Raw genomic sequence first — 14,736 nt, forward strand, 5'->3', positions numbered from 1 at the left:
TCTGCCCCTCCCCCAATCATTCTCTGTCTCTCACTCTCAAAAATAAACATTAAAATTTTTAAAAATGCTATATGCAAAAAAATAAATAATTTAAAAAATAAAGAAAATGCTGTATGCCCGTATCTTAAAGCAATGACTTAAGTAATGCTTACAATGGGTAGTCAATGAAACCTTGCCTTCTGTTATTTTTGAGTGTCTTAAGAATACTTCCCTTTCCTAAGTTCATAAATGCATTCTGTATTTTCCTCTAAAAATTTTATTTCTCCTTTTTTGTTTAGGCTTTTACGCCAAGAACGGATTTTTCTGTATGGTTTTCTTGAACCTTAAAAAAAACTGTTTTTTAAACCTCTTCTGGATAACCAGTTGCCCAGCAGGAGTATTTTTACTACTTACTTAATGGTTTTGGTTTATCCCTCTACTTTCTGAAATCACTTACCACTCAGTATTAAGATTCTGTAATAACAAAGCAAAACAAAGTATCAACCCCACAGTTTTATTTGTAAAGAACAAAGCATGAAAAGTCATATTTAAATGTACTCCAAAACCTGAAAAACCCACGTCAGTTTCTCTGATATGTATGTTAAAGTGCTTGATATCACAATACTCTTTAAATTTTATATTATGTTCAGATGAGAAAAAAAAAATCCAGTTCTGATGCATTGTTAACAATACAAAGAAACACAATATAATTTAAATGCAGAAATGTTCATTTTTTAAAAAAAGATACACAGGGTACATTTACACACGGCTCAAGTGTAACATAGAAGGATTTTTCTATGTTTAACACCCTCAGCTGATTGACAACAGGAACTCCTTACCATACCTCTCTACTGTGAACAAGGTTTGGAACAGACTGGAGCCACACACAAATTCATTCAGGAAATTGGATCAAGCATGATTCCCTCCCACATAACCCAAGGATGCCCTGGATTCCTTTAGATGAGGAGAAATTTTTTGATATATATTTTTGTCCCTCTGGTGTCAACTGCTCAATGTGATACATTTCTGGAGCTAATCTTTATTCTGTCCTTGAGAGGATGATCAGCTCCAGGAAGATCTGGGACAATGCATTTCTTCTTGGATTCCTCTGATCATCAGTACCCTCTTCAAAACAGGTTGGAAATCCAAGAGATTTGTAAATGTATTTTAATAGGAATAAAGGACCTAGAAGTTTATTATTCGTTTCTGTCTCTTTTTAAAGCTAAATGGTAATGTAACAAATGCTTAGGAAAGAAACAGGGACTTCAAAAGAAACTGATGACTTGGAAACAGGATTCGTTTTATAAAAGTAGAGAGGAGGCCACGACTCCATTCTCAATGAAGGTATGTTAATACTGAAATATAAATAGCTAAGGTTCAGATTGTCCCTTCAACATGTTGAAAAGGATAGCTTCTGTAAACCTCACAGAGAAAATACAATACTCAAAGTGAAAATCTACTGAAAAATCATAATTCTTAGCAGAAAGAAGATATTTCGATTAAGAGCTACACTTTCAATGCTGTCAAATAAATATTTCCCTGGGGATCTGAGGTCCACATCTGTTGCCTCCTGTTTCAAAATATCTTAGAGGCATCAACATATACTACACACAAACTGTTACGTATAGTTTCTACCTCTCTTTCACTTACATTTACATACAACAGTGCTTTATTCCAAAAAAAGGAGATAGAAGCAATTCAGTATTTCCCCTGTATCATTCATCATTCATGTAGTGTGACAGAAGCTCATTAAAATGATTTTTTAAAAAGGCATGTTAAAGTAAATGTCACAGGGTCACAAAGATTCAAAAATGTCTGCAACATTTAAAATAAATTTTAGAGGGCAACTGCAGACTCTTGCAAGGTTTAGGTTTCTTATATCAGATTCTTGCTCCCAGTGGGAAAGGGGAGGGAGAGGGCGCCTTGGGAAGCCTTGCTTTTGTTCTCTATAAGGCCGATTTCACCCCAACTGGAATGGCACTTTATGCTACTCCACGCTGAGCCTCAGTCATTTTTATGGCATTGGTGAGCCCCAACCAGGGCACCGCTTGTAGGGCCTCACACGTAATACCAACAAGTGTAATGCCGCTGTCAGAAAGGCTGACATTAGGAGTTTCAGGACATTTGGAAAACACTTGGAAATTAGATGTTTCAAGAGGTAATATTTTTGGCAATTTAGTTTTAAAATAATTTCCTCTTAAGCTATTATTATGTGAAAATACTAATTATGGTTCCAGGCATTACTTTTAATTTATTCTGAGGAAAAAAAAATTACAAAGTTGATTTTTACTTACTTTAACTTTGAGGTGTAATTATATAAAGCAATATACTGATTTAAAAAATTAATATAGCAAAAAGGATACCTCTAAATAGGTACGGTCCTTCCAAAAGTCGGTTATGTACATTCATTCTAAAGGTTCTACTGTCCTGCTCAAAATATTCTGGTATTGGCTTAGGGACAGTTATAAGCCACATAAGAGAGAAGTCTTATTTCTTTAGAATGATTTCCTTGCGGCCTCAAACTCTGCTTAAGCATCCTTTTTATTAATCAATTTGGATTGTAAGAACTTTTTGTTGTTTCCGAATATTAAATTTCTTCTGAAAGGTCAAGATTTACCATCACTGGCAATACTCAAAAGAATGGGCTGTAGGCCCTTCAGATGGCTCAGAAGGAGGTCCCCACATGTTTGGAGTCCTGGCTGTATCACTGGAATAAGTATATGGGCTCCTGATGTGACCAATTCAAAGGGCCCAGCACTCTAGAAGATGTGTCAGTTCTGGTGTGACTATTTCTTGTGAAAGTGGTCATTCCCATTGTTATGGTCCTATCACACAGAGTGGGATAAAACTTTACGTATAATTTATTTTTGGGTATTACTTTTAATGTAATGGTTTTATTCATAGGCCCCAAATCCAATTTTGCTCCCAGTTTTTATAACATATAATTCTCAACCACTTCAGAACCATTTGTTAAAAAGAATGTTAATCCTTATAAATGCTTATTATAAATGGATAGTAATATTTATATCCTACTTGCTTGGGTGTATGAATAAAGATCCAGGGGTACAAAGACTTAATATGAATGCCTCGGAGCTCAGTGTCACGCAGTCTTGGTGTAATAAAAAACATGAGTTCTAGACTCTGTTGTCACTGACCAGCTGTGGGGTATTTAACCTCTCCGATCCTCAAGTGTTCCTATCTGTAAAATGGTCACTCAATGCTAGCCTGCTCACCTAAGTCATCCTTCGGCTGCCCAGAGTGTGCCAGAAGCATGGTCTTATGAGGAAGGTAATAAGAATAAAACCCTGCCCTGATCATTCAGTGGTTTCTGATCACGGCAACACAAGAACCTGTGTGAAATGGGTTCTGGACGTCTCCCATAATAGACTTTCCATGATCCTGGAAGAGCTGCGTTGTTACGCAGACACACTGTAGACTCAGGCGAACAAATCTCCAGTCTACCCAAGTCACCCAAAAACCTGTTCTTAAACCCTTCGTGGGTCTCTAAATGTGGCCTTCAACTCCCTGTTCCTCCTCAAATACTAAGTTAGATATTAAAAGGGGATGTGCCTTGGTCGCCTGGCTGAATACAGTGCTTGATAAGGGAGTGAGGCACTTGTTCATTAGTTTCTTCCTTCAGGAAAGAAGAGAAACAATACTGTTGGCTAAAGCCCAGGACCCTCAAGATCGTACGGGGGTCCTGAGAGGCCATGGCTTTGCTTCTCAGCCACAACTGGGAATAAAAGCCGGCGCAGTGCTGGGGCAATTTCACTGCTAACAATGTGCAAATGCCTAATTGGTTACAGGACCTACCATAAACGAAGTCTTAAGGTAACTAGCTAATACCACGTTTATTTAACTTCCTTATAAAATACCCAACTGGAAAGTTACTCGCAATGTTTGGTCTTTCAAAACTGTCACCTCTGGTTCTGCTCCCATTTTGTCAGTCTGTGCTGTACTGGCTTTTACCTTCTCTGGGCCAGTTGTTTTACATTTATTACCCCTTCTTAGAAAAGGAACATAAAACTTGCCCTGAAACACCCAGAAAGGGTTCATTCTTTCTCTTTCCCTCTGTTATTTGCATTATCATGGTCAACAAATACTTTCACAAAAACATTCCAAGCTACACCAAGCCCTCCTCCTTCTTAGACATTCCTTCCATTTCCTGAGAGGGGGATGGGCACAGGAAGGGGGGGAGGTGACTGAAACCTAACAAAGACAGGGTTTGAGATTATCCTTGAGGTAAGAACTGCTGCAGGGCGTAGATGGCCAAATTATAAGTGCAGAATCAAACTGCCGTTTGCAGTTCTTATAACTGTAAGACCAACACTTTGAAATTCACGTCTCCTCAAAGTACCTCACATAACAAGAATAAAAATGCCAAGAATGAAGTTAGTCTAGGCTAATCTTTCCAAAGGGTAAAGAAGTGATAATCCTACAATTTAACATACTTCTCAGGGCTTTGTGTGTTCTCTTTCCAGTTCAGCCAAGCTCCTGGGGTCCAGTATTTAAAATATTTGAACTGTGTCTTTATCTTGTGCCGACGGAAAAAGATTTTCCAAAAGACTGGAGAAGTGACTCAATTCAAATGTATGAAACCAACTGTAACTTAAAATATAGAAGTGAGGACTATCACATACAGTAGGTAAAGCTGTTTACATTCACAATACAAAGGATCAGACACACCAGGATGGATGGCTACGACATAACAATGCATTCTGGGTTCCTTTGTGATACCTGGAGGGAAAAAATAAGCCCGACTGGGTTGCACTGTAATTACGTGTTTACTGGCTTCTTCCTGGCTAGCACCACTCTTTCCCTCCCAACTCCCAATGTGGTTAAGCTACTTATGTTAAGTCACAGGAATATTCAATCTAAGAAAAGTATCTTATTAGAGTAATATAATTTCTTAAAGAAGATAGCATATTTACACACATCTAACACATGAAAATACTCTATTTTATACTAAATTCCAGGTTCAAATGAACTACAATACAGCATTTTGCCTTGTCTGTAGTGTGAGGATTGTTCAAATTGGGGAATATGGTGTGTTGCCCCCTGCAGTGACTCACTACCTTATCAGACAAGTCCAAATCGGTCCCCATAGTTGGGGAAGGTTCAGGAGCAAGGGGTCTGGACTGAGAGCTTCTAGCCAGTTGGGTTACACATCCACTCCTTTGATGAGTGATCCTTCCAAGACTATGGTGAAGTCCTGAATGGTCTGCAGAATGCGGATGAGAGAGTTGACAGTCATGCGGTCTCGCAGGAGGGCACTCTCCTCATACATTCGGGTAATGGCAGGACATTCGGCTAAGAGTGGGATCCACTGTGGGAGCAGGCGATCCCTACAGAGTCAAAGAGAAAGAAGTCCTGAGCCCTGCCCACCTTGCTGCAGAACAACACATGTTAGAACTTTCAATGGGAAGGTGTAGGACTGGATGGAGCAAAATCCAGCCAAGTTCTCAGGTCAGCAGAGGAGAAACCAAATTCAAGATTTTGGAAATTTGCTGGTTAAAAAGATACAGTAATGATACAGTGTTAATGGGAAAACCCAAGAGACTGAAAATAAATTTGGGCAAATTGGCCATAAGGACCTACCCACATTAAAGAGATTCTCTATTCTGATTTAACACTTAAAAAAAAAAGAGGCAGAAAGTCATTTTGTATCTCTTTTTTACAGGGGTGTTACTCAGACATCTGTGGCAAGGCATGCCAAAGTACGCTGACCCTTTGGGAAGAAAGACTGCATTAAATAGTCAGGATTAGCATTAAAAAAAAAAAAAAAACTTATACAACGTAACAAGGAACAAAAGGAAAGAAAAACATTAAGTGGATTTTACAAACCAAAAGAGGGGTTGCATTAGTCTAATAAATCAGAACAAGAGATAAAAGGAGGTAAGGATCATGTTTAAAAGGAATTTTAAAAGCATAGCTGAAACTGGGCCCTTTTATTAAGAAGAAATATAGAACTTAGTTTTATAAACCAGTTCTTTCAGGAGGACATCTCAACCTTCAGTGTGTCCTGATTAACCTCTGACATTAGTTACCCGCCACTAAATATCTAAGACATCCTTATCGAGCATCTCTCAATATGCCTTTTGTTTTTTTTAAAGTTTATTATTTTTTTTGTAGTAATCTCTACACCCAACCTCAGGCTCAAACTCATGACCCCGAGATCAAGAGTCACATGCTCTTCTGACTGAGCTAGTAGCCAGGAGCCCCTCGATATGCCTTTCATGATAAAAGCAGTCATAACCAGGCCTGCCAATCTCCTGTTGGGGCTCTAGGTCTGTAGGAAAAAAAAAAAAACACATTACACAGATAGCTTAAAAAAAATCTTGTTCTAAAGGCCTACATGTTTCATTTCTTATAATTCTGACAGCTGTTTAAAAATTAATGGATTGTAAAGCTCCTATGCGTGATTTTCAAAAAATAAAGGGGTAGGGAACTGTCAAAGAGAAGACTTTATATACTTAAGAATTATTTATATCATATGAATTCTACAATGTTATTAAATTTAAAACAACATGGTGAAAAAATTAAAAAAAAAAAAAGAAAAAGACCAACAACATGGTGCTATAGATACACAACACAAACCCTACACAGTAAATATACGTATGTGTGTCAAATTCCTTACCAAACTACCCATTACCTATCTACCCACCTTTGGAGCCAGTGTAGTATAATGGTTGAGAGCTTGGGCACTCAAATGAGACTGGGTATGAATCTTGGCTCTGCTTCTTTCTAGCTGTGTGACCCTGGGAAGCTTTGTTAACTCGGCTGTACCTTATACATCTGTACAGTGCTACTTCATGTATTGTGGTGGGGAAGTGATAGGAGGATTAAATGAGTACTTAGCATGGTGTCAATACACAGCAAGTACCCAATAAACATAGTTTCATAATAAAAATTGCAATGAAAGGAGCCCATGGGAGAGCTTTGGAAGGGGCATGATCTGAGGCAGCCCCTCCTGGACTTTTGTTCAAAACATAACAAAGATAGGGAAAGTCAAGAACTGGCTTTATACCGTGTTCCAAGGCAAACTAAAATCTGGAATTTGCCGTCCTTTCCAATGTTCCTGGGTGCAGTATTAATAGCATTTACATAGTGGCAGAAGGTTTTGCAGGATGATTTCTGAATAAGGACATCGTCTTCATTGTCTAGAATCTGGTCAGTGGTTTCAAAATAAGCAACCGCTTTCTCTGGGGAAGGAAGTCAGAATCATATCACAATACACATTAATACTTCATACACAGAAAGATTAATCACTTAGTTTATTCTGGAAACACTAGTGGTGCTTTGCATTAGAGCCAGTCTGGAAACCAAAATCATTACTTTATCACTGATTTCACGATGAATTCTAGAGGTCCATGTTTCCTGGTGGAACGATATGCTCCGGGAGTTTATTTTCTAATCTAGACTGCATTCCAGAAGGGTGCAAAGTTTACTCTCTTTGGAATACCTTCAAGCAATGGAAACTGGCAAAAAAGAAAAACAGATGGACTCCCCGGTCAAGACTGGAACCTTCTAGGAGTAGCTAGCAAATACATGGTAGCCATGGAGATGTGCCCTCTGTTCTAGTTATACAGTGGCTGGCTGACATTTTGCAATGAAATCCTTGAAATGGAACTGACTCAAGAAATCTGAGGAAGAGATATGTATACATATATTAGAAACAGGAGTGGTAAGATTCTGGGCATTCCAAAAGAAAAAAAAATCACTCCTGGAGGCCTAGCTCTGTTAACCTTTTCTTTGTCTAAAAACTCTAAGTTGGATAAAACCAACCACTTCATCTAGACTATATTTACAAGACACAAAATGATTAATCACCCCTTTAAGAAAACTGGGAATTCTAGAAGAACCGCATTACAAAGCTTATTTAGCAAGCTAGAGCGGTACACTGCAACAGAACTTTCTGTGATGGATGAAATGTTCTGTATCTGCAAGGTTCCAGTTGGTAGCTACTAGGTAAGGCAGGTGTGACTAACGAAGTGAATTTTAAATCTAATTTAAATTAAATTAATTTAAATAGCCACACGTAGCTATGGTAGTGGTTATCATACTGGATAACATAAAGCTAGAGTAATCCTTTTAAAACAAAACAGAAGTTATTTTATGTCATTTATTCCTTAGCTCAAAGCCTTCCGATGACTTCCTATTTCAATCATGATAAAGACCCAAGTCCTTGCAAAGGTCTAGAAGGCCCTGAAGCTCCTGTCTGGCAGTACACAGCCCTCTCCCCCAGTATCCTCTTACTCTGTCTCCCTCACTCTGCCCCACTCGCACTACACTTGCTACTCCATGCAATGGCCAAGCACACTCCAAACTTGGGGCCTCTGCCCTGGCAGTTCTCTCAGCCTGGAGTGCTCTCTCCCAGATATTCATATGGCTCAATTCCTCACTTCCTTAAAGTCTTTGCTCAAATATCACCTGGTCCACAAAGCGTATAATCACCCCACTTAAAAAAGCACTCTTCACTCCATTTCCTTTCACTTTACTATTTTTTTTCCCAGATCAACCATCACTTGCTAACATACCAGCTGAACTGCATACTTGTTATGTTTTTGTGTTTTATCTGTGTTCCTGTCCCCACCAGAATGTAAGTTTGCCAACCAAAGGAATTTTTGTTTTGTTTCCTTATATCTCAACGTGTATCTTTTTTTTTCAAAGTAGGCTCCACACTCAATCTAGGCCTGAACTCATAACCCCGAGATCAGGAGCTGCATACTCTACCGCCTCAATGTGTATCTTGAGCATCTCGAACAGTGAGTGTCTGGAATATTACGGACACTATAATATTTGTCGACTGAATGAAAAGCAAAGAGAGTGCTAATTTGATATATATTTTTAAAAACATACTCCCTTGTCACTAACCCTTATTTGCTTAAATTCCTGGGTCTTCGAGTTTTCTAAGAAACATTTCAGTGCCTTTACAGTAACATACACCTGTTTTAATTTACCTATGAAGTCCCAGATGAAGACATTCTTGTGAAAGATGCGGGCAGATTTGAAGCCATGGTGGAAGACTTGTTCAAGTGCCACAACCAGGCCATTTTCTCCACACAGCAACACCGTGAGGCTTCCTCTCTGTGGAACAAAACACACAGTGCCAAAGAATAATCTGCTGCACCTACGTTTAAGAAATATACTAGAGAAGGAGCATGTGAGTGGCTCAATTGGATGTCCGACTTCGGCTCAGGTCATGATCTCTCGGCTCATGAGTTCGAGCCCCACATCAGGCTCTCTGCTGTCAGTGTGGAGCCTGCTTCGGATCTTCTGTCCCTCCCCGCCCTCTCATTCATTCATTCATAAACAAACAAATAAAGAAAGAAAAAAAGAAAAACACTAGAGAAAAGGGTGTTGAAGGTAGCTATGAAGTATGTTCTTGTAGCTACTAGAAAGCTTACAAATAAAAACATACCCTCTACTGTATGTATCATGTATAAAAGTGGCTTTAAAATCATATATATATATAATTTTTTTTTAAGTAGAAGTAGACTTCATGCCCACTGTGGAGCCCAATGCAATGCTTAAACTCATGACCCAGAGATCAAACAGGAGTTGAGATCAGGAGTCAAATGCAACACTTCAATGACTGAGCCACCCAGGTGCCCCTAAAAATCCTATACATTAAGTTTGACAGATGATCATACCTCTTTTTCAGGTTTATGAAAATGCTTCACAATATTATTTACAGCTTCCCCAATTCCTTCTTGGATCTGTCCAGCATTGGGTTCTGAAAAAATAATGAACAGCGGCTGAATTCTCATGCAAGGGAAATACACCAAAGTACTATGGGATATCAACTGTGTCCACCCATGCAGGAAATGCTTCACCACAGAGGATGGCTTGTCAGGCGCTCCATGAAACTTGTCTCAGGTCAGTCTGGCCAAGGGGAGGCATCTTGGCACAAAGGAATTGTGATTCCTAGATTGCAATTCCAACCTTACCATTGCAATCTATAACCTTGGTTAAATGTCTAACTTCTGAGTTTGAATTTCCTCAATTTAAAATAGGGAAAACATATACCTCATGGGTCACTGGGAAAAGTGAATGAGATATTGCAGGTGTAAATAACCTGGCATGGTACTTGTCACAAAGTGCTAGCAAGCTCCTGGATCTGAGGAGTGAGGTGGAAAGACCCATGGCATCATTCCAGGTACTCCCTTATCCTACTTAACTCTTGAGTTCCTTAGTGGGCACAGACCAAGGTTTGTGAAGCTCTGAATGGCTAACCTGAAATCTGTGTTTTTGCTACTGTGTTTAAAGTAAAGGGAAGATGCCAAGTACACTGAGGCACCCAAAGCCCAGAACAGCTTCCCTTTCTGGCTATTTAGTCTACCTGGGTACTGCTTCATTCTCCCGGCCTGCACTTGCTCAGGTCTTGTTTTTAAGGGAGACCTTGGTGGGCTCCCTGAATGGGATCTAAACTGCCTTTGCCTCCCAAAACCCAAGAATGGTTAAAAAGAGATGTTAAACACATTTTATCTAGGGATAGAAGTAGGTAACGAGAAGTTTAAGTATTTGGTACTTTCTTGTGGTGATTAACTCTTACGTTTACATATCACATCATAAAGGACAAACTACACATTCTATTGTTTAAGAATCTTTGAATTCAGGGTTCCTGGGTGGCTCAGTCAGTTAAGCAGCTAACTTCAGCTCAGGTCATGATCTCTTGGTTCATGAGTTTGGGCCCCACATCGGGCTCTGTGCTGACAGAGTAGAGCCTGGAGCCTGCTTTGGATTATGTCTCTCTCTCTCTCTCTCTCTCTCTCTCTGTCCCTCCACCGCTTGCACTCTCTCTCTCAAAATAAATAAGTAAACCTTATTAAAAAAAAAGGAATCTTGAATTCATACTGCTGGAGGATTTCTTGCATAAAACATTCTTCAGGTAAAACTCAAGTAAGTTTTTTTCTTTTCTTTTTTAAGTTTATTTATTTATTTTTGAGAGAGAGAGAGAGTGGAAAGGGGCAGAGAGAAAGGGAGACAGAGGATCTGAAGTCTGCACTGACAGCAGGAAGCCTGATGCAAGGCTCAAACTCACAAACAGCAAGATCATAACCTGAGCCAAAGTTGGACGCTTAACTGACTGAGCCACCCAGGTGCCCCCTCAGGTAAGTTTTTTCTATACCAATGCATAGAAATTGTTAAAAGGAAGGACTGATACTGTGGCCTCTTCAGTTGCTACTAATTTTTTTCCTTTCTCTGAATATTTTCTCTTTTTAAGAAAAAAATTTTGTTTTTATTTTTAAGTAACTTCTATGCCCAACATGGGGCTTGAACTCACAACCCAGAGATCAAGAGTCACATGCTTGGGGTGGTTAGGTGGCTCAGTAAGTTAAGCATTGGACTTCGGTTCAGGTCATGATCTCACTGTTCATGGGTTTGAGTCCCACATCGGGCTCTGTGCTGACAACTCAGAGCCCAGAGTCTGCTTCAGATTCTGTGTCTCCCTCTCTCTCTGGCCCTCTCCCGCTCACACTCTCTCTCTCAAAAATAAATAAAACATTAAAAAAAAAAGTCACATACTTTACTAAGCCAGCAAGGCACCCTGAGTATTTTCTCTTTTAAACATAAAAATCTAGGGGTGCCCTGGGTGGCTCAGTTAGTTAAGTGTCTGACTCGACTTCAGCTCACGTCATGATCTCACATCTGTGAGTTCAAGCCCCGCACTGGACTCTGTGCTGATGGTGCAGAGCCTGCTTGGGATTCTCTTTCCCTCTCTCTGCCCCTCCTCCACCTACTCTCTCTTTCTCAAAATAAATAAAAATAAACTTAAAAAAAAAAAGAAGATCTATTCTGAAAAGTTTTAAAAAAATAAATGAATTACATATATACTTTTTATTATTTTTACATATTTATTATTTATTTTATTTTTATTTATTATTTATTTATTTTGAGAAAGAGAATGAGCAGGGGAGGGGCAGAGAGAGAAGGAGGGAGAGAGAATCCCAAGTAGGCTTGGATTCTGCACTATCAGTGCAGAGCCCAGTGCAGGGCTTAAACTCATTAACAGTGATCTCTGAAATGAATGGTGACTTTAGCTGAAATCAAGAGTCGGATGCTTAACTGACCGATCCACCCAGGTGCCCCTATTTTGAAAACTTTCATTCATTATAAAATAGCCCTGTACTAATCAATAGTATTTTATTTTTAAAGACTTTATTTTATTTTATTATTAAGTTTATTTATTTGAGAGAGAGAGAGAGAAAGAGAGAGAGCTCACAAGCAAGGGAGGGGCTGAGAGGGAGGGAGAAAGGGAATCCCAAGCATGTTCCACACTGTCAGTGCAGAGCCCGATGCAGGGCTTGAACCCACCAACCATGAGATCATGACCTGAACTGAAGTTGGGACACTTGATCAACTGAGCCACCCAGGTGCCCCATTTTATTTTATTTTTTTAAATGTTTATTTATTTCTTTTTGAGAGGGAGGGATAGAGAATCCCAAGCAGGCTCTGTACTATCAGCACAGAGCCTAACTCGGGGCTCAATCTCACGAACCATGAGATCATGATCTCAGCTGAAATCAAGAGAGGAATGCTTAACCAACTGAGCCACGCTGGGGCCCATAAAGATTTTATTTTTTAGTAATCTCTACACCCAACATGGGGCTGGAACTTACAACTCCAAGATCCAGAACTGCATGATACAATGACTGAACCAGCCAGGTGCCCCTATTCAGTAATATTTTAAAATTGATTTAAAACTTTTAGTTCTCTAAATATCACCTTGCACACACGGTGAGAAAATACCAGTTTCCCATCTCTGAATTTCAGGTTATTTAAAATTTTCTACTTATTGAGTAAGGAAAAGAAAATATGACCAAAAGTAGAGGATAAGACCTCTCAAAACAGTAATACCCCATAAAACTGGGACTGTTTTAGACATTGTAATAATTAGGATAGGCTGAACTGAAATCTTTTAAGATCAGTCTTTTAAGTCAATTTAAGATTACATACAGTAAATTTGCCAATTTTAAGTGTGCAATTTGATGAGCTTTGACAGATGTATAGTCATGCAACCACCACAATCATAACGTAGAAAAGTTCCATCAACCCAAAAGGTTCCCCTGTGTCCTTTTCCATCAATCCCCTTCCCCAGCTCTTATCTCCTAGCAACTGCTGTTCTGCTTTCTATCATTATTATACTGCCTTTTCTAGAACTTAATATAAATGGAACCGTATAGGATCTAGCCTTTTGTGTCTGTTCTCTTTCACTTACTTAGTATGATGCTTCTGAGTTTTACCCATGTTGTTAGATGTATCAACAGTTTGCTCGTTTTTATATATTGCCAACTAGTACCCCACTGAATACATGTAGCACATTCTGCTTATCCACTCCCCAGGTGGTGGATTTTGGTGTTGTTTCCATCTTGGCTATTATGAATAAAGCTCCCAGGGACATCTGAATACAAGTCTTAGTGTAGATACATGTATTCATTTCTCTCCAGTAAATATTCAGGAGTGGGATTCTGTGTCAAGTGTATGCTAAGTGTATGTATGTCTTTATAAGAAACTGCCAAACTGTTTTTCTTTTGCATTCTCACTAGCAATGTCCAAGCATTCCACTGCTCTCCATCCTCACCAATATTTGGTATTATCAGTCTTTGAAATTTTTGTTTTTCCAGTGTGTGTGGTGTGAATTTTACTTCTGAAGGCAACAAGGAATTATGAATCAGGGGAATAATTTGAGAAAGAATAAGGGGGATTTTTAGACTATATCATTCTAATATTAATATATCACTATGTGCTAATAAATGGATAGGGAGTAAAAACATCTAGGGAAACTTCTTTGTTAAGTAAACTAAGGACCTCTCAGGTACCCTTGTTATTCTACTTATGGTTTTATTGTCTATGGCTAAAATAAAACCACTTCACTGATAAACTTCCGTAATTTTTCATTAAATCATACTGCCTCTGTATTAGTTTTTTGTGGCTCCTATAATAGATTATCGCAAACTTGGTGACTTAAAACAACAGAAATCTATTCTGTCATAGTTCTGGAGGTCCAGAAGTCAGAAATTATCACCAGGCAGAAATCAGGGCAGGGCCACAACCATCTGGAGGCTCTATGGAAGAGTATGCTCACGTCTTCAAGCTTCTGGTAGCTGCTGTCATTCTGTGGCTTGTGGCTGTTATCACTCCAATCTTTGCCGATACTGTCTTCTCTTGTGTGTTTCTAATTTCTGTCTGCCTCCCTCTTATAAGAATATATGTGACTGTACTTAGGGCCCATTCAGATAATCCAGAATAATCTTCCCATCCCAAGATCCTTAACTTAATAATTGAAAAGATTTTTTCAAAAAAAGTAACGTTACTGATTCTGGATTAGGATCTAATACCCTTGGGAGACATTATTCAGCCTAGTAAAGCCCACATTAGCATAAATTAGTAGAAGTTTATGGTACTATTAAAAATGGCATATAAGCACAGCATCCTGTCCATAGAAATCACTCCTTTACATATTTTATCATTTCTGTAGGACGATGGGGGTAAGGAGAGGAATTTTTATATTTTTCTCTTAGAACAACGGGCTCTGGATAGCTAGATACGGCTCTCTGGGAATACTGTAATATAAGCTATCTTTATTCCTCATTTAGGGTTTTTTTTTTTGTTTTTTTGTTTTTTTTTAAGTAGGCTTCATGCTCAGCTTTGAGCCCAACTTGGAGCCTGAACTCACAACCATGAGATCAAGACCTGAGATGAGATCAAGAGTCAGATGCTTAACCAAATGAGCTACCCAGGTGCCCCAGCTAC

The 14,736-nt window shown here is 39.0% G+C and overlaps 1 protein-coding gene across 7 annotated transcripts in view; it reads right to left on the bottom strand.

Annotated features, from left to right (window-relative positions):
- Positions 1 to 477: 477 nt before the first annotated feature.
- The window catches only part of DENND5B (DENN domain containing 5B), a 188,184-nt gene continuing 173,925 nt past the window's right edge, over positions 478 to 14,736 (bottom strand). For all 7 annotated transcript variants that reach the window (XM_027035852.2, XM_027035848.2, XM_027035851.2 and 4 more), the window contains 4 exons: positions 9,633 to 9,715; positions 8,940 to 9,066; positions 7,007 to 7,181; positions 478 to 5,324 (listed from right to left, as the gene is read on the bottom strand). In XM_027035852.2, coding sequence (XP_026891653.1) covers positions 5,141 to 5,324; positions 7,007 to 7,181; positions 8,940 to 9,066; positions 9,633 to 9,715 — 569 coding nt within the window. In that variant the 3' untranslated portion in view covers positions 478 to 5,140. The remainder of the gene's footprint in view (positions 5,325 to 7,006; positions 7,182 to 8,939; positions 9,067 to 9,632; positions 9,716 to 14,736) is intronic.

The sequence above is a fragment of the Acinonyx jubatus genome, chromosome B4, assembly GCF_027475565.1.
Source record: "Acinonyx jubatus isolate Ajub_Pintada_27869175 chromosome B4, VMU_Ajub_asm_v1.0, whole genome shotgun sequence".
Lineage (NCBI taxonomy): Eukaryota > Metazoa > Chordata > Mammalia > Carnivora > Felidae > Acinonyx > Acinonyx jubatus.